General features: G+C 56.9%; 1 protein-coding gene across 1 annotated transcript; it reads right to left on the bottom strand.

Annotated features, from left to right (window-relative positions):
- Positions 1 to 2,239: 2,239 nt before the first annotated feature.
- On the bottom strand, positions 2,240 to 11,559 carry SAMD10 (sterile alpha motif domain containing 10). Its single transcript, XM_064465329.1, has 5 exons — positions 11,490 to 11,559; positions 8,982 to 9,166; positions 5,190 to 5,358; positions 3,905 to 4,045; positions 2,240 to 3,517 (listed from the first exon to the last, which is right to left on the bottom strand). The coding sequence occupies exons 1-5, from the start codon at positions 11,557 to 11,559 to the stop codon at positions 3,453 to 3,455; spliced, it is 630 nt and encodes a 209-aa protein (XP_064321399.1). The 3' UTR covers positions 2,240 to 3,452.
- Positions 11,560 to 24,190: the final 12,631 nt, after the last annotated feature.

The raw sequence follows: 24,190 nt of genomic DNA, 5'->3' as shown, positions 1-24,190 counted from the left end.
CTGGCCCTGGATGCCTCTCAGACGATGGCACCAAACACTGGTCCAGAGCTGGAGCAGTGGTCCAGAGCCAGCCTGGAAGAATGCTCTGTTCTCACCATCACCATCCTCACCAGGACGAAGGTCCAGTCAGCACAGACCCCACTAGGGCAGGATGGCATCCTCCCGCGTGTCCCATGAACATTGTTTTACCAGGCTCCTCCAGCCCGGTCCTGCCAGGTCTTGGCAACCCCATGTGGGTCTCAGAGGGACACCGCAACAGGGCTGTGCTTTGGGCTCCAGCCGAGCGTGCTGGTGGGGTTTCTGCTTCCTTCTGTGCCTCCTTTATTCTGTGTGGATGAGGAGCCAGAGAGAACTGGAGCACAGCCCGGCATGGGTGGACATGGCACACGCACACCCTTGGGAGCACAGCAAGGGCTTTGGGGCAAGACCTGGGGGGGGGTCCCCTGCCTTTGCAGGGGGTCAGGGGCAGCCCCAGCACTGCTCTGTGCACCCCAGCTACATTTCAAGGAAAATCGCCACCAAGATGCTGCATGAGCACAGCCCAGAGCCAGAGCCTGGAGAAGCCATTTCTTCCCCGCGGAGCTCCGAAGCTCTGGAGAGAAGCTCAGCATCTCCCTCTAACGATGCACCTCACCCACAGCCAGACACCCAGTAGCCACTGTCTGCTCTCGGGGACTCTGCCTGCTCCCTGACCACCCCACAGCCCCACGTGCCCCACCACCACTCCTGCTGCCCCCCCAGCACCCTCCACCACCCCTTCACCAGCACCCACCGCTGGGGCAGAAACTAATCCCATGGAGGGGAGCAATCAACCTGGCTGTTGCCCATGGGTTGTCTCGCTTGGGTTTTATTTAGGTCTGAGCTGTCCAGGATTGAAAGTTTTATAGTTTCCTGTGTGGCTGCATCAGGATGGGATGGGGCCACAACCTGCACCGGGCTCTACTTTCCACATAAGGGGGTAACAAGGACCAAACACGGATCCTGCACCGGCTGGGATGGGTGCATGGCTCCACTGCAGCTGTTGGTGCAGAGCACACGCTGAAAGTGCCACTGCTGCAGAGGAGATGGTTTCTTTTTCCTGGTTGTTTTCTTTCCTTTTCTTAAAATTCAATAAATTCTCCCAGGGTTGTTGCTCGTGAGGTTTTAGCAAGGTGAGAAGAGCCAATTTTTCTGCATTTTTTAAAAGGTCAGCATGGGCAGAAGAGGAAATTCTGATTTCTGTGTCCTGGGGGGGGTGGGGGCTGCACATAATGAAGCCAAGAAGCCAGTTCCCTGCGGACAGAGCTCAGGGGTCACAACCCCACTTCTGCTCCCACCACAGCAAAGCTCAAACAGGAATTATCTGCTGGGGAGGTCCAGCCAAGCCAACCGATGTGCAGAGAGGGGAGAGGTTATACCTGCATCCCGCACCCCACCCAGGCCCCGCCACATCATTCCCTGAGCCAGGCGCTGGCTTTAAACCCCTGTCCAGTCTCAGTGAGCGCTCAGGGGTCCGAGCCCTGGAGCGTTCCTGCCCTCCAAATCTTACCCTCCAAATCCTCTTCCTGCCCCACCAACACCTCAAGACCACCTGGAGGGCTCTGGGGACAGCTGGGAAGACACAAAACCTTTGGGTGCAGCCACAATTTTTGCTAGCTGTGGGCAAATAACTTATTTTCAGCTCCTCTGATTCCACCCCTATGGAAATCTCCCAGCTCCTTCACCAAGGAACAGTGTCACTGCGATGGGACAAGGATGGGACAGGGATGACACGAGGCTGCCGCTGCCCTGCACCAGCCCCAGGCTCCGCTGCTGGCTTCCTTAACCTGCCCACAGCCCCGCGCTCTCCCATCCCTCTTAGCATGGCTCGATAGCCAGGCTAATGCTGCTCGCAGATGAGCTTTGGAGACCTTCGCCTTGCCACAAGCTGTTACCTGCACTGGAGTGGTAGCTATGACCCCAAATCCCACCCCTGTCCAGCCACCCGCTGGCACAGATTAGCAGCTTCTTAATTCTCATTTCTGCAGCAGTTCTGTGGAGCTGGGAGGGCATTTAAAAACTGGCAAATGCCCAGGTTGAGGCTTGCTCCTGAAGGGCCGTCTGGTGGGACCCCTGTCCTCTGTGGAAGTGCTTGTCCTGGGGGCTTTAGGGCTGTAGACATCTCCTGAGCATCCCTGGGAAGGGCTGGAGGGACTAAACCCATGGCGCAGCTTCAGACATGGGAAGAGTCAGAAGAGCAGCAAGTTAAAATAACAGTCTCTTGTTTTATTACCAGCAGAGGAGGAGGCAGGTAGTGGGCAGGCACCTGGCTGAGGGGGCCACCATGACCAGCCTCCACATCCCTGCCAGCTCTGATGCCCCAGGGGCTTGGGGTGCTGCTGTTTCAGGACACCCTCCCCAGCCCCACAGCCCTGCCCTCGTCACTGGAGTGGGAACATGGGGAGGTGTCAGCATCCACCCTGCCCCTAAATCCTCTATTGTTCCTTACCTGCCTGCATGAGCAGTCTGTAGCTCGAGACAGGAGGGGTTTGGGGGGTGGGGGTGGTGTAACAGTAACCATTGCTTCACCTTAATGAAAAGTTGGGTCATCAGGACGGTGCCTGTGTTTGTCAGCACTGTCACCAGCCCCTGGGCAGGAGGTCAGGACGAAAATTTGCAATTGTCCAGAGGAGCAGAGCACTGCAAAGAGCTGGTGGGAGCACAGAGGGCGTGAGAGGGAGCACGACTGGGCACCGGGGTCAGGGGGACACGGCACCCAAGAATCCCCAGCCTCAGCATCCCCAGCTGCTCCCACCCGGCCCCTGCAGCAGCTCCCCCGTCTGCCTGCAAACGAGGACGGATGAAGGACGAGCTCCTGGCACAACTTCCTCCAGGCCCCGGCACCCTACCAGCGCGTCCGCCCTGCCTTTGCTCCCAGATTTTCCATCTCCGATGACTCAGCTCCCTTTTTAACTCACCAAGTGGAGCCAGGCGCTGGTGGCTTGGCCCCGCTTTTAATTTTTTTTTGGCTGGTCGGGTCATCTTATTTGCTACTGATAACATTACCTCCTAGGACTCTGGAAGACAGCCCAGTCTGAAGAGAAAACTAAAGCTCCCTAAATAAGCTCCGAGGTATGGACACGAGCCGCCGGATGCTGGGATGTCGCCCATGTGCATAATGCTTCACTGTCCTGTGCATGGCTCTGAGCCGTTCCAGGAATAACCACGCTTGGTTTGTCTGCAATGCTGAGCCCTGCCTGTCGCCGTTTCCTTTTTTCCATCTCTTTCCCTGTGAACTGTCAGGCTCAGGTGAGCAAAAGTTCATCTGTCCCAGTGGCTGCTTTGCTAATTTTCCTCCAGCCAAGAGCCACGTCTGCTGGAGGAAACCTTCCATCTCTGCACAGAAACGTGTTCATAAAAAAGAAAGAGAAAGAAGAAGGAGAGAAGCCCCGGAGTGGCTGGGAAGCTGTCTCTTCAAATTCCAAGCGTGCAGTTCAGGTCTCGTATCGGTGGTGCACAGCCCATCCCAGAGGTGCTCGGTTCACAGTGTTGGTACAATCTGCCAAACAGACGGATCAGCTAGGAGACATTTCCAAAAGAAGCTGGAACAAGGGGGAGAGGAAGGAATAAACAGCCTGCAGGGTGGCACGTTCCAGCTCACCCACTGCCAGCCCTGGAGAATCCCATCCCTTCCATGCAAAATACCACCCATGGATTTTGTGCTGTGCACCACAGCCCAGCCACATGCACCGCAGCTTGTGCTCCACACCCCATCCCAGCCACGACGTGGGCTGCATTTGCATCAGTGACATGCAGGTGGGTGCCTCTGGCTTTGGCAGCTGCCCAGCCGCTGCTCCTCTTGTCCAGACTGCTGCAGGAGAGGCACAACCACCCCAGGGTTGGGCTTCATGGCCTCTCTCCCCGCTTGGCCTCCCGCTGGCCCTACCTTGGCTGAGTAGCTGCAGGTTTCGGACCTCCTCGCGCACCTGGAGCTGCAGGACCTGCTGCAGGACCTCTTGCCGCTGCGCCTCATGAGCGATGCCCATGCGCTGCAGCTTCTCCCCGTTCAGCCGCAGCAGCGCCCGACCTGCAAACACGGTGTCGCTCAGTGACGTGGTGGGGACCCCATAAAAGGGCAACTCAGTGGGAACCTGTGTTCACGTGGGAACAAGGAGGGGAAGGGGAAGAAATCCTAAAATGCTCTTTCACCACCCGGACCCACTAGGACGGAGAAGCCTCGCAGGTGGCCCCACTTTCGTAGAGCACTGGGTGGCAACTTGAGGTCCCCAGCCTCGGCACAGGTATGGCTCTGGCAATCACGTAACCCATCCCTGCAGGCAAGAGCTTTCCATTTCTCCGCTCCACCTCCTGCATCAGATATTTTTCCGAGTGCATGGTCCCTGTGTGGGCTGGCCATCCTGGGGGAACAGGGGTACCCATCAAAATGCATTAGTGTTGTTGCGAGCCACTCTCCTCCAGTCCGGGGGCTATTAGATGAGGGATTTACAACCAGCTTTTGTCCTTGTTTCCCTGCGTACATTTGCTAATGCTGCCTTTGTTTCCCATGCTAGGGCTGGCTGGGCTCTTGCATTAGGGCTTTGCATCCCTTGCGGGCAGCTCCAGCACTGCCTTCCCCACTTTCTCCTGCCCCTGGCAGAGCTCTGCCTAGCCACGCACATGTCACAGTCAGACTAGGACGATGCTCGTACGTAGGAGTCAAAGCCAGAGTCCCCAGTGGGCAAAGGGGAGGGAGCAGGTCCTAGAGGTAAGTGTCCTCCAAGGACTTGGCTGGGAGTTGGATTCAGACCTGGAGGAAGACATTTGCAACTTGGACTCCACCTGAGCAGAGATCTTTCCTCATCTGCAAAAGTTTTCAGTATTTAAAAAAAACTGTAAAAAATATTCTTATTGTATTAATCTGGGCAAGGAGAAGAGTCTTTCCCATTTTATAAGCCACAATCTCCTCTGGGCAATTTATGATCATTTTAAACAACCTCCAGCCTGTCCTGGAGCTCACCCTGCTGGCAGATGCCTCCTGCCCAGCCCAAGTGGGTGTCCCTGTGCCCAGTGCTGTGGGGTAGCTCTCACCCCAGCTGCATCTCCATGGGGAGAGGGGACAGAAATGGGGGGTACATCTGCCTTCCAAATCATGAATCTCCAAACAGCTATTTCTCAGGAGCACATGCTAATGGCAATTAGTACCAGCAATTAAGTGGGGGCGTCTACAGTACCTGTGATTGCGTGGTGGGAGAACGCCTCGACATAGATGAGATAGTTATGTGGGCAGTGCTTCTTCAGCCATTTGCACACATCCTGCTGGGTCCAGAGCACCACCGGCTTGGCCAGGCTGCCCAGCGTGGGGCTGGTGTGGTAGATGCCATAGTGGTCGCAGGCACGGCCCTGTGGGGAGTGGGAGGGGAAGGGGTTAGTGGGGTTCAGCCCCATGAGGAGGAAAATGCCTTGGCTGGGAGGTCAGCCCACGGGGATGGGGGAGATGCTGGCTGGTGGCTTGGGACTGCAGTGACACTGGCAGACTGGCTTTGCACCCTCTGGAGTCCCTGGGTTTGCCCCGAAATAGCAGCATCAGAGGAACTGGTGAGGGAGGCAGGGGGAGTCGGGATGGGAGGTCGAGGTGGGGGTCCTGCCCTACATAGACCCCACACCTGGGAGCTCCCTGGCCCTCCTGCTGCAGGCAAGAACCCTGGTCCCCCTCCCCATGCATCTCCCAGCCCAGCAGAGCATTGCACAGGCTCGGGAGACATCTCGGGGGTGCCCAGGGTCCCTCCCCTCACCAGGCAGAGAAAGGTGCTTGTAGGCAGCTCTCAGTGGGGATGGAGCCAGCAAGGTCCTTGGGGGCAGCGGGTACCAGTGCAAAGCCACCCACACCAGAAGTCCGCAGGGAAGCAGCCAGCAGCCAGCTGGTGCCCTGGAGCAGGAAGGACTTTCCCTCTCTCTGTTGCTCAGCCTCCTTCAACTCTGAGCTGACAAGGTCCTGCAGCCTCACAGGTGTCTAAAGCCACCTCTTCTTGGGGTGCTGCCACGCCTGGAGACACCTGCGATAAACCAGGGTTGCAGTCCTCAGTGCCCTGATGTGCCCTGGCCACCCTCCACCTCCAGAGATGTCTGCCACACACCCTCCCGCCTTGCCCGGACTGCCCTGGCCCCCGGTGCAGGCTGCTCCCTCTGGCACTGGCCACCCACCCAGCCTCGGTGCCAGGCAGGTGCCTGCCTGGTGGCAGGATGGGACCCGGACCTGCAGAGCAGAGGGGGAGGAGCTGTGCCCACAGGGTGATGGGGCTTATCTACTGGCATCCCTCCCTCCCTCCAGCTGCTGGCTGGAGCAGCTGGTCTCACCCTGAGCCACCTGGTAGCTCCATTTCCTCGCCCACGTCACAGCAACTCCAGCATGATGAGGTCGTTGCCACCTGGATTTATCCCAGTACAGAGCAAGTCAAATGCCTTGAATTGTAACAGCACAGGGGGATGAGCCTGCTTCTCCTGGGGGAATCTTAAGGCTAGCTGGGAAATGGGGCTAGAGGATGCAGAAATCCACTGTTTCCTGGTTTTAGAACCCAGGGGAGACTGGTGAACTCTCTGCTGCTGGTGATGCCAAGACTTCATCCTCAAGCAGCACCAGCAAACATCACTCCTCCAAAGCAGTTCCCTGTGCCTGAGCTGCTGGGACTGTCCCGGGCTGGACCGCAGGCACATGGAGATGGGAAAGGGGTCCCTGCTCCCTGCAACAGGAGGGGACTGGATTGCCAGGGTCCCTCCTGGCATGGTCCTCACCCATGTCCAGGACATGCTGGGCATGGCAGAAGCAGCAGCTGATGTGAGGACATACTGGCATGGGAAAGGTTGACAGCAGTATGCCAGTGTTGACCTCCATGTATGAATATTGGCTAATTTAGCATGCCTAATAGAGAAGCGGAGATAATTAGTGTGACAGGGACTCCAGACATCCTGTGGTTACTGAAACTAATGACATATCCCTGAGAGATGCCAGAGAGGAGACGGCGGACGGCAGCGGGGTCTGGGACATCTCCCCTGGCCCCGAGCCGGGCATTGCTCACGCCATGGAGCCCAGCCAGCCTGGCAGGAGCTGCTGCCTGTGCCCAGAGGAGCATTTGGGCTTGGAAAGGGACCTTGCCTCAAGGAGGGCTCGCCTGTGGCAGCTGGGGACATTCGAGCGAGAGGGAAGAATGCAAAGCTGGGAGGCTGTAAATTAATAGCTAAGGAGTCCATCTCCAAAGTCAATGGAAAATGCAATAAACTATGCACAATTTGGTTTCTCAACCAAACTGAACCCCACCTTTGGGGCCCCCCCCGGTAGCTTCCTTCCACTCCTCCCAGACATGCTAGGAGCTGCCTGCCCGCAGAAGCAGCCCCAGCCTGTGCCAGCCGCTTGGCTCCTTCACACTTGGCTGAGCGTGCCGTGGGGAGGAGGAGGCGATTCGCTCTGGATTCACTAATGAGCAATGATGAGAAGCGGAGGGGCTGGGGGAAATAATGGCCAGCTTCCCGTGAGCTTCCGGCAGCTATTATCCAACTAACCCTCCGAGGCATGAGGGAAGAGGTGACAAACAACCTGCAATTTCCCTGGGCACGCTCATGTCTGCAAGCATTTTGCCCATCAGATGCAGCCCCGCACCGGGGACCCATCTCTGCACCCCTAAACCCTGCGCTGCCGGCTCAGGGCGCATCATCCCCTGCAGTGGGTGAAGCCACCCCCCAGAAGACCCCCAATCTATCCCCTGCACTCCCTGGGTGGGAAGGGGAGGTGTAATGAATCACAGGCTCGTTTTCCAGCCGGTTGAGCTGCACTGTCTCTCTGATAAACTCTCAGCCATGAATATCGAGTGCTGGTGTTGAGGAGAGCAGGCGGGAAGGCTCAGAGGCTGCTCCCGTGCAGAGGCAGGAGGTGGCCGGGGAGAGCTGGCTGGTGGGAGCCATTCCCTGGGAGCTGCAAGGAGCAACTCACGTCACCTGCCATCTCTTGGGCATTTTTTCCCTGCTTATGGCAAAATTAAAGCCTTTCTCCCCCACAAATCCCCCTGTGAGGCACGTAGAGGCAGGTGAGGGAGAGCCATGATGAGCACAGCTGGCACCCGAGCATGGCTGGCATGCCCCTGCGCAGGCAGCGCTGTGCAGGCAGTGCTGTCCCCATGCTTTTCACAGAGGTGCAAGAGGAAAGGGGCTACCGGGGTGCCTGGAGACGGGTGATGGGGACAAGAGGCACAGCGATGCCAGGACAGGGGGACAGGACAGTCTGAGGGGCTGCCGCTCCTGTGAGCACCACAGCATGATGGTGGGACTGTACCTGTCCCTGTTGGGACCCTGCCCCCCTCTGATGCCAAACCAGCCAGGCCCTCAAGATGGAAAAGCAACTCCATGTTGGAGGCTGGAAGTCAGGCAGTTTGATTTTCCCCATTTTCTTTCCAGTGGTCACTGGCTGGATGTGCTGCCTCCAAACATGACTCCCAGGGCTTTACAAAGGAGTTAGGAAGCACTGGGAGCTGCTCACTGGCAAGATGCTCCTTCCTACGACTGTGCAGAGGCACAGCAGCAGGCAAATCGCTGGAAACCTTCAGCTCAAAGCCTCATTAATGCAATAAAATTCAGAATTTTAGGAGGTCAATGGTCCAAACCTGGATAAGAGACATACCCAAGTGCTCAGGGATTTTAAGGCATTACAAGGAACTTGGTTCTGGCACATTTACTGCAAAATTGTATTAAGTCCCGGCTCCAGGTGCGGAGAGAAGGTGATGCACAGAGCTCACCTCAGCACAGCCTCCAGCCTGATGATAATAATTAAATTATTATATTTATATATTTTTTACTATAATTAAATACACAACAATCATGAGGGCTTTCAGCAAAATGGGATCTAAAGGCCTGATCCTGCAGAGAAAGAGGAGATACTCCTGCAGGGGATCAATGGGATGGGGGGAACACGAGGAGCCGCATTCCCCTGGGCAGCCCTGGGGCAGGGGCCAGGGTGTGTAGGGGAGCCCGGCGGGTACCTGCAAGCCCTCGGTGCCCGGCTGCCGCAGGAGCTTGATGGTCCGGCCACCGTCGGCCCGCTGGCTCCGGCCATCATGCCAGGTGAGGCTGCTGCCCGGGTTCCTCTGCAGGCGGTAGTTGAGGTTTTCAGCCGAGACCGTGTGCTCCAGGAGGCTGCGGCAGAAGCTGAAGTGAGCAGCAGCAGCTGTGGAGGAAAGAGGGGTGAGAGACGGCCACGGTGGCCCTCTGTTCCATGCTTGGGCACCCAAAAATGCCTCTCCTACCTCACAGGACCTGCTGAGCTCTGCTATACCCTCCACTGCCAAAATTTCCCCCTCCTGCCTTCCCATTGCCAAGGAGAAAACCCATCAGCCCACGAACCTGCCGGCTGGCGCCAGGAGCCGGCAGGCGCCGACAAGATGTTTGCCCACACAAACCCCTTGCAAGCGATGCTTGTTTTGACACCCACCTGCTGAGCAGACGTGGGGACCCGCAGCTGATCTTTGCTGCGTGGTTATAACCTCCTGCTCGTCACCGCCGCTCTGCTGGGCGAGATGCCAGGAGGAGGCAAAGGGGAAGAACCACTTTCCATGGAGAAGGCTGACATTAAATTGCCACCACTGAGGGATGGGAAGCAGGTAAACCCCAGCCTGGGCAGCTCAATGGAGAAGGGGGTGCGGGTTAGTCCCCTCCCAGCACAGACTATGGCTGCTTGGGGACGGTTGCTGCCACGCAGGAGCACAAACCTGCACACCCAAATGATGGCTGAACCCACACCAGCCTATCTATGATGGCCTACAAAGAGCCATTTACCCATGATGAGGGGTTTTTGTCCCTCACCCCTTGTGTTTTCATAAGCTGGGGGTATTTGGGTTGGAACAAGGATGAAAAGCTTTCCTTTGGCAGGGGGCTGAAGACACCCGGCTGCTGTGGGAGGAGGATGCATGGGTATTAGGGGCTTATGCACTCCTCTGCTCCAGATAAAAGCCAGCTGGCTTGACATCAGCAGCGCTGATCCACAGAAGCAAAGGCCAGAGCATCCCCCAGTTCACCTGCTCCCACCACAGCAAGACGGGCAAATCATAAAACCACCGAAAGCAGAGCAGCACCTGAAGAAGTTCCACCTCCAGGGATAAGCCACCCTGGGAGAGCAGAAGGACTGGAGAAAACCTGCTGCAGCTCATTTTCATAATTAGTGGGTTTTACAAGGGAAGAGGTTTCAAAGAGACCACTTGAGCACACCTTCATGCAAGAAGAGACCAACCAGCCAAAAGATGTCAAAACAGAGCAGGAAAGAGTTGTAAATGTGTCCATGTGTCCCAGGTTATCCAGACCACAACACTCTGCCTTGCTCCTTAAACACACCCAGCAACAAGCGTTGCCATGGGAAAACTGAGGCAGAGGACCTGACTGATGGCTGGGGAAGTGATTTTATGGAAAACAAACTGAAGGGGGATCCATAGAGAGGCTCAGTATCGAGCTGAGGCAGAGCTGGGAGGGGTGGTCTCTGAGCCTGTCTTGGGAGGTGGGGATGACTCTGATGGCTTCCTACAGCCTCAGACACCCCGGACCCAGCACACGAGAACCACAGTGGGTTGTGTTCCCTACAGCCAAGGCTGCCCGAGATGCCCCCAGCTGTCCAGCCTCCTGCACTCCGACAACCCAGCCATGCTGGGCTACCCCTGAGCTGAAAACCACCCGTCCCACCGGGCGCTGGGGACAGATACGGACCTGGCAGGTGTGGAGGGGCTGGTTGCCAGATCTATGTGCTTTGGCTGGGCTGGGACTTCCCCGGGACTCGCTGCAAAAGGCTTGGTGAGGGAACGGTGGGGAACGGCGCTCTGGCCACCAGCGGGACCTATATCCATAGGGGTTAGAGAGCACCTGCCACCAGGAGCAGGACGTGGGCATCTACGCTCCCCTAGCAAACACAGCTGGAGCTGAAGAGCCAGAGTGAGAGCAGACGAGAGAGAGGGGGGGAAAGATGAAGGGAAAAACAAGCTGAAAAGAAAGGCAGGGCCAGGAATGCTGGCGGCACTGCTCCCCATCGGGGGCAGGCATCTGCTGCCCTGGAGCTCAGAGCCCCCAGCAGCACCTTCAGCAGCTCCTCCGCAGCCTCCTGCTCCCCCAGACCAGCCCTCAGGTCCCAACTTTCCCATTGCCTGGCGGCACTTGACATGGGTGAGGGTAGGGGGTGCTGAGCCAGGGCACACCGGAGCGTTTTGGAGCAAGGGAAGGATGGGTGCAGGGAGCCCCATGGCAGGGCAGCCCCTGGGTTGGCTCCATGCAGGGACACAGGGTTGGCGTCCGACACAGGCTCTCCTCTCCTTCCCATGCCCTGCACAGGAGCAGCCACAGCAACACCACAAACACCCAGCCACCCTCCATCCCCTCTGCTCCTTTTCTGCTGAGCCAGAGGCTGAGCCCACCAGCTGGGGATGCACATGCAGCATCTTCCCCCCCCCACCAGCCCTGCAGCCCCTGGTTCTGCCCTGCAGCCCCCCAGCCATGCCCTGCACCCCCCTCACCTGGCTCGGGTGGTCCCTGTGAGCTGCGGATGGTGGAGACGCAGCAGAGGGATGGCCGGCCCTGCTGCATCTCGGCGGGAGGAGGGATGTGCGCGAGCGCTCGGCAGCACCGGCTGTCACGAGCACGGCTCCATCCCTGCCTCCCCTCATACCTCGTCCACACCTGACTGACTCCTCTGATTGCCTCCCTCCCACTGCCAATAAATGGTGGCTGCACGCTTGCCCCAGCTCTGGTGGCAGACAGCCCCCAGCCAGCCTTGCACGGTGGGGGTGTGTGAATTACACTCCCTCCCCGCCACACCGTGGGCGTTTGATCCAGAGAGATACTCGGTGTTTTCCCTGCGTGCTCCCGCCTAATCCCACGACAGGGCCAGCTGGCACAGGGATGGATGGGAAGCCTGGGGGGCTACCACGGGTGATGCTGGACCTGCCAGGCATCAAAGTGCCCAAGGGCTGAGTGGAGCCGTGGCAAGCTCATGCATAGCAGCACTGGGGTCACTTGGGGCATTCAGGATGCAGGAGGTGCTGGGGAAAGAAAAGAGGGAGGACAGTGATGAGCATCCTTCCCAGGCAGGGGCTGCGGGGCTCAGCATGGTCTGTTCCTGCACATGGCCAAAGGCATTGTGGTTATGGCCATGTTTGGGGTCCAGGCAGAAGGGGGGTGCTGCAGCCTGTAGCAGAGGTTGGTGAACAAACACTGTGCTGAGCATGGGGAACGGCACCTTGAAATGGGGCTGCAAGAGCCTTTGGGCCAGCTGAGCCTGAGCTGGAGCAGGGAGGGGAGAGCTCAGCTCTGGTCCTCAAACAGCCACTGTACCCCCATCTTTCTGGGTCCCCATAAGCCGGTCCGTAGTCCCTGTGGCTTTTCTGGCAGCCCTGTGTGATGGACCACCTGCTGCCTTCTCGTGGGCTGGGGAGTCACCACCAGCTCATTTTTCCCTCGGTGGCTCTTTGGTCTATTTTGGGCATCTCTCCAGCCACACAGGACAGGCGGAAGGGGAGGCCAGGGGCTGGGTCACCGCAGGGGGACCAGCAGCCACCTGCCCCAGGCGGTGGGACAGGGACTGCGGCAGCGGCAGGGACAGACACTGCTCCCTCCCCTCGCCCGGCACGCCGCCGCTCCCTGCCTTTCCCTCTCCAGACACTTTTACGGCTGGTGAAACGTGAGCACTGGAGAGGCTCAGAGCAGCAGCAGTCACTGCTGGCGAGAGGGACAGAAAACCCCCTGGGAATGGAGACCTCCGGGCAGGACGTGGCAGCACGCAACGAGCCGGATGGTGAAAGCATCCCTGGGTCGGTGCCGAGGTGGGCACGGGCTGATCGCTCCCAGCAAAGCTGACTTTCTGCAGGCACTGTCTGCTCGCAGGTGTCCAGGACCTGCCCCGGGGGAAGCGGCGGCAGGCAGCCAAGCTGCAGGAGGAGCAGACAGGGGCACAGAGTGGGGAGCCCAGTGCCTGGACAAGCAATGCACTGCCTGCATCCAGCTCCCTTCATCCGGCTCCCCAGCATGACCTCAGGGACATCCCTGTGTCTTTGATGCCATCACACAAGCAGGTGTCCCACAGACCTGCCCTCCCACTGGGAACCTATCTGCAGGCAACTGCCACGGGGGCAGCCAGGCTTCCCTGGGATTAACGGTGGTCCCTGGGAGAAGCTTGGAACAAGCTTTGCAAGGAATTAAATCCCTTTGCCGATTTGCCTGGCTCCCAGTGTCTGGGAGGGAAAGAGGCATTTAGCACCAAATGGGGTGAGAGATTTGCTGACAGTCAGAGAGGTATTCACAGGGAGCTGGCTGTCTCTCTTGTGTTCCTTCAGGCAGGTGAAGGGTGGATGAGACCAGAGCTCTGGGGGTGCCAAGGATGGGGAATCCTCTCTGCGAGGGGCTCATCTCATTTTCAGTGGTATCTGCATGAGCCACATGCCTGGCTGGCATTGCCTTTGCCCTGGTCCTTTTCATCACTTCCATGTGGCTTCACTGTGGTACGAGCTGCTGCTTGGGCTGGCAAAGCCCCCATGGAACCAGGGATGCTGTCTGGGACCCTCTAATGCATGTAATCTTTGAAGCTGTACCTACAGGATGTCCTTATGGACCAGATCCTGCCCTGAGCCATTCCCTAAGACCTGCTGGCCCCGAGGAGGACAAGACCACATCCAGAGAGGACTGACATCCCCTCAAGCCTCTCCAGGTTCTTCTGGGGCATACCTGGCTCAGGCCCTGGATGCGATGAGCATCACCCCAGTGTTTCCCTCTGAATTCTCTGCTTGCAGAGGTGAGATGGGAGCCCTGCACAGAGATGGAGCTCAGGCCAGTGGCTGCTCACTGCTGGTGTCTCCCAAGGAAGGAGGAGGAAGGGAACAAAAGACAGATGCCCTTTCCATCCTCCCCATGCAGCACAGTGCCCTGGGTGCACATTGGGGGAGTGTGCATGGGTGCTGCCTGCCTGCCTGCCTGCACAGAGCAGCAGGCAGTCCTGTGTCAGGGGGCCATGGGGCATAGCCTTTTGGGGGACTGTATGTGACTTTGGGGGTATCTGTGATCTTGAGCCCCCCATGGGTGCTGCCAGGAGGTCCCCGAGCACCCCAGGACAGGTGATCTGTGTAGGGTTGGGCACCCAAGAGAGTGTGAGTGAGGACAGCAGGCAGGATCTCAGGGTGGCTCTGGGCAGAGCAGGCTCTCCTGGCAGGAGGCAGGCACGGGAGCCTAGAGGCAGGGACCCCTCTCCATGCAGCAAGCCCCCTTCCACCTCGCCACATTCTTCCCAGAGGTCCTGCCCTGCTCTAGCACCCGCTGCCCTGCTCTAGCACCCCCTGCCCTGCCTTGCCTTTACACCTGCACCCCATCGCTCTAGCCCAATTTCCCAATCCATTTCAGCGGTACCCTATAATACTGGGAGCAGGGGATGGGAACAGACCCTCCCCGCGATTTTGAGGGCAGCAAAGGGGGATGTGGAGGGGCAGACCCCCCGAGGTGGAGGGCAGACCCCCGGGGTGGAGGAAGTGTTCCTGCAGGGTAGAGGGAGCAGATCCCCCGAATGGAGTATATATTCCCGGGATGGAGGGGCAGCACCCGTGAGGGGTGGGGGTATTAAGGGCAGATCCCCGGGGTGGAGAGGGCGGCATGAAGGGCAGACCCCCGGGATGAAGGGGGCAGCACCGTGGGGGGATGGAGGGGACAACCCCCCCAGGGTCGTGCCCGTCGCGTTTGGGGCTGGGGGGGCGCGTCCCGCCGTGCACCTGAGCCCCCCCCCCCGGCCCCTGCCCTGTACCTTCCATGTCCTTGGGCTGGCCGCAGCTCATCCTCCGCCCAGCGGGGCCGCGCTCAGGCGGGGACGGAGCCCCGCGCCCCGCAGCGCCGCCGCCGGCACCGGGCGCTCCCGCCCCGCCCCGCCCCGCCCCGCCCCAGTACCCGCGCCGGGGGCGGTGCCGCGCTCCGCCACCCCCGGGCGCTCCGCCCGCCGCCCCGCCTCGCCCCGCCGCCCTCTCCCTTCCCCGAGGATGCCCCGAGCGTTCCCCCCGGGCCCCTGCCCGGAGCCGCCGGGCACGACCCCCAGATCCTTTCCCCCAGCCTGGGGGTCACGGCCTGGGGACACCAGGGTCCGGTGGACACCGTGCACGGGTCTTTGCTCATGTTTGCTGTGGGCACAGAGCGGAAAACAACGCCTGGTTTCTCCCTCCTCCCCAGATTTCTCTTCTCCCCCCGCACCTGCAGCTCCCCAGAGGGGTGCCAGCAGGGCGGGTGAAGGAGGATGCTCGTCCCCATGTATGCAACATGGGCTCTGGTGGGCGGCTGCGGTGCGAGTGGGCGCCCGCCAAAGCTTGCCGGAGCATGGTGCGTCGGCATGGAGCAGAATGGCATCGCCAGCACCCGTCACTCCCCCGGGGTGGCAACCCCATGAGTATTTTTGGAGGCGCCTGCCTTCAGCTATTGCACCTGATTCCCAGCCAAGGACCGTCACTGTCAGCCCGTGGAGCTGCAGAGGGGCCAGGGGTCTGGTGGTTGTCCCGTGCTGGGGTGGGACAAGGACGGGGACACTGTTGGGTGCCGAGGACGAGGACAAGTGGATGCCTGTGCCATGATGCTTCACCTGCACAGGGTGTTCTCTGTCACAAACCTGCTGCAGCAGTTCTCAGCACCCTCGCTCTTGTTTTAAGATGAGGAAAACTCAGGCTTGCGGGATGCTACTTCCAAAACCATGCTCCCCATTTAGTGGACGGCTCCAGCAGCGTTAAGCACCTGGCACAGTGATCAGCTGCCGTGGGCTGGGGCTGTAAAGGTGCAGCAGGTGGTACTGACCATATGTAGCCTTGTGCTGGGAGTTGGGTGCCTGTTTATGGTGCTGGTATAGCTACGGCATAAAACCCACTTGGATCCAGGCTACACAGCTGTGTGTGTGTGTGCAGCACTCGTAAAAATTAAATTCAGCTCCCCAAATCAATACGAGCTTTCCAAAATTTTGGATGTTCACTCAGGAGCCGCTTCGGATGGGGCTCAAGCCCCCATCCAGGCTCAGCTCTGTGCCATGAGCTGGCTGGGGCTGTTGCACTTGGTGAGCCAACCGTGCTGCCATGCTGGGACATTGGGCCAAGAACCATGCACGTAGCCTGCAAACAGCCTACTACTAAAATACTACACGCCAGCCCTGCTATTAGCATTCCTCCTTCTACTGCTGCAAGAGAGTGGTCAGGGCAATATTGCTCATTGCAGGCATCCAACTCTGTCAAATAAAGAAAGAACCTATTTTCCATTACTCTGAAATTCCCAGTTCTCCCTCAGACTCTGTCTACACACGGAGCTTTCAAGCCGTGGCAGAAATCTTCCAAGAGAAATATGGTTAGAGACAGGCCTTGGCAGGAAAAGGCTAATGTCGCTTGAAAAATGTGTGCAGATTATGCCAAGCTGTTATTAAAAATAAGTGCTTCACTGTTCTCAGCCTTTGCTTTCCCTGATTTTTCTCGTAGTAATTGCACTTCTCCAGGAAAGGTTTTATATGTCCAGGGGAAGGAATTTGTTTCCTCATCATCATCTGCAAACAGATCCAGTGCCAACCTACCATCCTGCTGATGCCTGGTGATGCTGCAGTGGGCTCTGGGTGTGTGGGGAAGCCTGGACCACTCGCTCATCTGTAATTCCAAAGGACTTTCAGGGAAACCCCAAACCTCGGGGGTGCCTGGGGAGGGTTGGGGAGATGGTGTGGTCCCATACATCCCCGTGCCTGCTCCATGCTCCAGATTTCCTTGGCTGTTACAGAATCCAGCGTCATTCTTGGGTTATTATCTCAATCCCTCCCATGGCAGAGCAGCTTTTAACCAGCCCCAGCGACTCTGTCTTGAGTTTTGGTCTTTTACTGTCTGATCGAGGGTTTTCTGCAGTTAAACAGGAGTTAAATAACAGGGGGAAAAGCCTGTGTGTGCACTGAACCCAAACCTAGAGTATAGCTCAGGAAGCTTGAAGCACTGGTCAAGGGCCCGTTTGGTGGGGTGGGAAGGAAACAAGCCAGGGACACCGGCTCCAGTGAGCCCCAGACCTAGAGGTTTCTCCTCCACGTGTGTATGGATTTTGGTAGGGAGAGCACCATTGTCACCGTGGGCCCCATCCCTCCCCTCTGCCAGCCTCCGGCACGGGTGCAAGGATGGGATGATTCAGCACATTCGTTTTTCAGAGAATAAAGGAAGTAATTAAACATCAGCTTTCCTCCTGCCGCAGCCCTGCGAGGATGAGAGGCAGAAGATAAAAAGCCTTCAGACGGAAGTTATTTGTCTAAGGAGAAAAGTGGCTAATTTCTCTGTTGCTTTGCTTGTCTGCTCGTTAATGAAAACCACTCGTCAGCAGGAAAAGGGAGCACCCAGCAAGGGGGGAGGAGATGCACCATCCATCGGTAGCCAGGCAGGTGGCCATTGGTGGCCCTGGGATGTCCCATCCCCACTGGGATGTCACCTTTGCCTTTGCAAAGCCCCCTGTGCCATCCGGACACTGACCTGGGGGCTGCGGATGCAGCCGGGTGTCGGGGAGCCGCCCCTCACCACAGCCCCATGGGCTGGGACTGGCGCTCACAAGCCAAATGCCACAGAGGGGTTTTCCTAATTCCCCCTCCGAATTTTTGTGCAAAGAGCTTATTAAGGCACTTGCAGGGAGACTGAATAGAAAACAGCTTTGTGCCTGAAGCCTCCTGCCTGGCGCGGGGTGATGGATGGCGCTTAGCTCGGCTGGGCATGGAAATATTTAATGTTATGAAAATCTCTCCCTGAAAACAATTTATTTTCAAGCTGATAATAAAGCATCAAACCTCATTGCTGCAGGGTGGGAGTTGCTTCAGATGGTACTGAAGCTCTGGATTATAAAGCTGAGGTGGTACCTGCGGTCTCCTTTTGTCCCTGGCTGTGCAGGACAACTTCTCGCCGCTCACAGCATGAGATCTGCACCTTCCCGAGGATAATGATTTACTGGCAGAGGACGTCTGAGGCATTGCTCCCTGTTCTCTGCTCCCTGGGACATGAGGGACAGTCTGGAGACTATGGAAGCTCTTTCATTTGGAGGTTTATATAGATATATTTCTAATTGGATTTTGGCATGTCACAGTTATTTTCAAGGCAGCCTGTAATTATTTGACGGCATAGCCCAGATCACTGCCTTTCTCTCAGCACAGAGGTTTTTTTAATATTGTTTCCCAAAATGAAACTGTGAATTTGCAACTTAATCCAATGAGAGGACTCACGCGATGCCATCATCTGCAAGGGCACAGCGAGGCAGTGTGATTCACGTTTCCTAGCTTTGTAATCAATTCACAGCAAGAATAAAAAAGTCAAAGCAATATTTTGATTCTTTCCAGTAAGGAAAAAAAAAGTATATATATCCTAAGAGGCTGCTCTATACTCACGGGTATTTTATGGGCTGGGGAGGTTTTGCTGGTCCTGCTCTATCTCAGTCCACCCTGCGCAGAGACACAGAGAACCGCCAAGGTGAGCCGGACACAGGGCAGCCTGTGCGTTGTCTTGGCATGGCCAAATCTCCGGGCAAACCCAGGGCCATGGCAGAGGAGGGTGGTTGAAGGTGTTCTCAGGCTTTTTCTCTCCGGACTGAAACTTGATGAAATTGCCATTAATTTTTTTTTTTGTAACATGTGTTGCAATTTTTGGGGCCAAAATAATTTCATCCAGCTCCATCTGCTCTCCATTAGGTAACTGAAGCCCAAGCAGGTCAGATCCTGCCATCCTCACTAGGGATACCCCCCCAGGCTGGGCATCACCATCACCCCACCGCTGCATTTGTTATTTCAGTGCCCAGAATAGGCACAAATGAAAACCATCACCTGGGAAAGGTTTAGCAGCATCTCACTGATAACCAGTGTGAGCAAGTTAATGACCGTACCACAGTCTTGTTACATCTCGGCAGACTGAAGTTCTTAGTTTTCTTCAAGCCCGATTTCAGGGCTCGCTAGCTGTATTCAATTGCTTACAGAATCCGATTTATTATTTACGTTGCAAGGTACAGGCTGGCTTGAATTGATTTGCTGTGCTCTGATTGCCACTGCACGCTGGTGTGGGATCTGGAAACTAGCTGCACACACAGTCAGGCTACAAAATCAGGGATTCAACAGTTAGGGAATGTCAGGCTTAAAACTGCCTGTGCATCCTGGTGCTCTGCATTCTGCTGCCGCTTGCGGTTGCAGCTCTCAGGATGCAGGGAGAGTTGGTCCCGTGGGGGCCAGCAGGATGGATTAGCTGATCCCTGGGCCCCAAGTGTCATCACCCTGGTGCTGCAGGGGAGATGAGGCAGTTGCAATGTGTCCCCCCTCATTTTAAGCAGCCTGGGTCGGGTGAACAGGAGGGGACAAAGTGACACTGATTTTTAGGAAGGAGTCATGGATGGGAGCTCAGAGCAGACGGGGAGAGCAGAAGTGATGGGAAATATCAGAACTGGGAGACCACTGGGAGCCCTGGTGTTTCTGGGGATGCTTAGCAGGCCTTCACCTTCACCATCACCTCAACTCCTTACCCTGCCCATGGTTGAAGCTTACAATGACTTGGGTGGCAGGAGCAAGCAAAAATCCCACAAAAGTCCCATTGCTCCAGGGCAAAGGAGACCAGAGGCAGCAGGACCTCAGGAAGGTCTCCATTGGAGATGGACCAGGACCAGCGGGCTGGTGGGCAGGACCATGGGCACACTGCCCTCAGCACAAGGACCCTCTGCACCCACCTCATCCAGCTGCCCAAATCACCAGGCACTTTGGGAAATGTTGGTCCATCTCCAAGAGCCCTTGACTTTAGACATCCCTGGATTAAAAGGTGGTTTTAATGAATGCCATTTGGGTAGCATCATTAGCATGCTGCTGGCAAGCAACCCGCGCCCTTGAGCTTTCTCTCACATGGGGATTATTCCCAGCAAATCTCCAGCTGACGCCAGCTCTGCTCTCTCGATTGCCAAAGGTGTGAGCTCCATGTTGAAGACCCTTTAGCAGCCTCTGCTAATTGTCTCTGAGGTCTCAGACAGCTTCAGAGGAGACGTTCAAAGGCACCTCACCCCTTCCTAGCTGCAGCAGGAGCTTGGTACCTGGCTGCCGCCGGCTCTGGCAAAGCTCCCTGTCGCGTGTTGGTGCTTGGCCTCGGTGCATGGAGGAGAGCAGATGCTGCAGACACGTCCTCGGGGCCCCTCTGCCATTGTTGCATGGGACTAATTAAAATTTCAGGAAGTATATTTACCTAATGCAGAGTTGATTTCACTAAGTAGGACATCCTGTGTTCAGAGGATTTCGCGGCACGGGGTGATAATCAAGTGAGAACAGGCTCCAAAAGTGTTAATTTAGTAGCTGAGCCAACAGGATTTAAAAAAAGCCCGTTTTAGTCTTTGCTTGCATGTCCACATCTGAAATCCAAGTAATCATCCCATTCGGGAGCACAAAGCTCCATGCTGGCTGCAGGTGCAAATGTGCCCAGGGCTGCGGTGGCCGACTTTGGTATCTTTTACCTCCCAGGGCTTAGCCAAGGAGCTTACACTTCTCCAGGTACTCCCTGGTACCCCTCAGGTACCCCTGGGATGTCCCGTCCCCGTGCATGGTGCTGGCACTGGCACACAGGGCTGGGTTTCTGCTCCAGGCTTGCAGGCAGGAGTTTTGCAGGCAGGCACCAGGAAACAGTGCTTTGGATTGAGAACCCACCATGGATCCTGCCCCATGGGTGCATTCTTGCTGTGCTACGTGATATTTAAAGACATGAATTTTCAGCTTTGGGAGAGCCCTGGGGTTTGTTTTCCTGTTGTCCTGGGAGAAGCCGCTGCCGCCTCCGCTCTCCCCAAGGGCACAGAGGCGGCTTTGTGTGAGTGAGAGGGCTGCAGCGACCCCTCCGCAGCAGCCCCAGCCATGAGCTGGGCAGCTCCTTGCTTGGCTTCAGGATGGATCCTGAGCAGCCTGGCTCCCAGCAGGATGCGCAGTAAATTAGCTCAGCCTCACACTCCCATCTAAATGATTATTTTTCACTTTCAAGCCTTTATGAGCGATTACATGCTGACATGCACAGCATCCCCTGCCCACCTTTGCTTTTCTTAACAGGGCATGCAGAACCTGAGCTTGAAAAGCCCTAAACCAGAAGTGGGGTGACCCTGTGCATCCAGGACAGATGAGTGACCATCAGCAGCTGCCGTTGGTGGCTCCATTGCTCTGGGGTTTTATTCCCCATCCACAGAAACACTGTCAAGGGAGATAAGATGTGCTGTGCCAACACACAGACCAGGCAACAGGTCCATTCTGGTAGTGCATCATATTTGCACATTTAACAGGTGTCATTACTCCTTTGCCCCTTCAGATTTTGTTCCACCAGGGAGAAAGCATCTCCTCCCTGCTTCTCACCCTGTTTCAAGGTGTTTTTGCAGGGCAGAGCGATGCGAGCAGCACACACTTCGCAGACACCTCATTCCCTCCCACCACAGCACTGCAGGGACCAGCCACCTACTGCTTGATGCCCATGGCCACTTTGCTGTGACCTGAGGAGGAGCTCAGGGCTTTCTCCCTGACCCTGGCTTCTCTCCTCCCTCCCTGGCTGCATTAGTCAGAATAACAGCTGATTAATAACCCCATGGGGCTTTTGGCCACCTCCCTGCAGCAGCCCAGTGCTGGGCTCTGGTAGTAAATGGAAACCCCAGTAGAAACCCATGGGGGTGTCCACAGAGCAAGAGCTAGGCTGGTGAGGATGCTCGAGAGCCAGATCCTGAATCACTCATCCCTGCCATGCTCCAACACCACTGGAAGATCAAACCAGGCTTCCTAGTGCCTCTGGGGTGCAGGACTGGCAGGATGTGCAGTAGTGCCTGGCTGCTTGCTCTCCCCTGCGCTCGCCAGTACGTAACAAACCCCGGGTCCATGCACAGAGATGCTTAAAAATCATTTACGATTGATTTTACTCAACCTATAAATTATTCTGAGTTTTCTCCTTGGTTGGAGCGTGCATGTGCTGTGAACACCGGCTAGCTGCGGGAGAGGGGAAACCTTCTTGCATACGGAAAGGCTGTATTTTTGCTAGCGTTGTGTGAAGATAGATGATTCACAGCCCTAACACCAGCCCTGTGCTGGGATCACCATGCTGCCATCCCTCACCTCAGCTCTGTTTTTCAGGAAATACCTTCAAAAGTGAAATTCCTACAGCTTTTGTGGCCTTAGCAGAGACCAGGCACATCCCTGCCACAGCTTTCCCTCCTCGGGTCGGGAAGGTTCCTGGTGCCTGCTGCCAGGTGGGATGGGCTCCCCTTTACCCCCATCTCTTGGCAGGGTCAGGGATTTATCCACCAAGCCAAGACCCACTGGGTTTCACCTGGCGCTCGGTGGTGCAGGATGTGCTGCAGCACGGATGCAGCATAAAATCACTTGGGATACATAGAGGAGGCCAGACTTGCTGGGACAGCAATATCTTTTATTAGCCCCACCATAAAAGCTGTAAGAGCTGGTGAGAGCTGACAGGCCCTTCTCCCGGGGCCGAATCCTGCCCTGACAGGGAAATGGTCCCCAGCTGCATGGAGGGGCTTTGCAAAGGCGGCAATGCTGGGATTTCCTGCAATGGGGAGCATTTGCAAAGCAGCCGCTCTGGGCAGTCCCTGCAGGGCTGGGGGGCCAGGAGGCCCCACACCCCTCCCTGGCACTGGGGATACTCCCCTGGGCTCTGCCCTAGCTCTTGTGTGCTCAGCCAGGAGCGCTGGGATGCTGCAGCCTCCCTCCCTCCTTCCCTACTCCATCACCCCAACTGTTTGGCAAAAGTGATTTTATTTTTTTTTTGTTTCTCTAGCAAAACCCAAAAATAGATTGATGGGAAGTGGCTGGGGGCTGGGTTTCCATTAGCATACAAAATGGGGCTATTTGTCTTCCCCGCAGCTGGTTTCTGCTCTAAGGTTTGGAGCATGGAAACCTGGCAGGGGCTTGCAGCCGGAGAAAGGACTGGGCTCTGGGAGGGGCTGCAGGACGGGGCCGGCCCCCAAACTAGCCCTGGGGCCCTTCGTGCCCCTCTCATTCCCCCTTGTCCTTGTGATCCATGACCCCAAGCCTCCCCCAAGGGACAAGGACCCTTCGGTTCTCCATTACAGCTAGGCATGGATCTCGGGGTCACCTAGAGACTTTGCTGAGTGGCAGCTAATTAATCCTGACACCCCTGGTGTGGGTGGGTGAGAGAAACCTGCCCGGTGCTGCTGGCTGGGGAAACTGAGGCAGGAGCCCCTGGGACGTCCTTGGGTCCCCTGTGAGGATGGATAGTGCAGGCAGAGGGGCTGCTGCTCTGCCCATCCGATCCGTGCTCGGATCCCTGCACCCCAAGGGGTTGGACCTGTGCCCTCCATTCCCATGGGATGCCTCCGCCCCTTGGCACAGCTGTTCCTGCTGCTGCCATGCAGCAAAGCCAGGGGCAAGAGACCCCCTGGCTGGCAAAGCAAAGAGCACAAAAATGGGCTGGTGCTCACAGAGATGATTTGTCTTGGAAATCGTTAGTGGGTGGGAAGCAGAGGAAATGGGGGGAAAGCAAGGCTCGTGCGTCACAGCAATACGAACGAGGACTGCGAAGGGGTGAAGACGAGCAGTGCCAGGGGCTTCGTCCAGCTCCAGGCCCTGCTGGAGTGACGTTCCCTGCCCCTTTTGCCTGTTTTTCCCCCAGGTCCAGCTGGGGGTTGCTAAACACAGGGTGTCAGCTTTGCTCCCCAGCAGAGCCGCTCGCCTCCTGGGGATGTTCCAAGCAATCCTCAGTAGCTACTTGTTTCCTAATAATAATTGCCATAAATGTTAAGTGCTGTGATAGCACAGCTTCAGCGTCCCCATCATCCCCATCGTCCCCATCATCCTCCTCATCCCCATCATCCTCATCCCCATCCCCATCCCCATCTGCAGCAGACCCCGCTGCAGGCAGAGCCCCATCAGACAGAGGCACTGCTGGCTTTAAATGAATGGTGCACCATCTGCTCTGTTATTTGCAAAAGGAGCAGGATTGTGTTTATAATTAATCAGCAAAAAGATCCCAGTGGTTTAATGCCTGTGCAGGCTTTTTGCTGGGCGCGGCGTGAATGGGAAAAGGCTTTCTCAGTTATTAGAGGGGAGTTTGGAGGGAAATGGGTGGTGGATGGGCTGGTGCACCTGAGACCCTCTGCACACCTCTGCCCGTGCAGCAGGGATGTCCAAGCCAGCACCGGAGTGCGTTTGTGCATGTGACAGCATGTGCGCAGTCTCGCATATGTGTTTGTA

This window comes from Phalacrocorax carbo, chromosome 14 (genome assembly GCF_963921805.1).
Source record: "Phalacrocorax carbo chromosome 14, bPhaCar2.1, whole genome shotgun sequence".
Lineage (NCBI taxonomy): Eukaryota > Metazoa > Chordata > Aves > Suliformes > Phalacrocoracidae > Phalacrocorax > Phalacrocorax carbo.
Note: the sequence above shows the minus strand (reverse complement) of the source record. Positions and strands in the feature narration are given on the sequence as shown.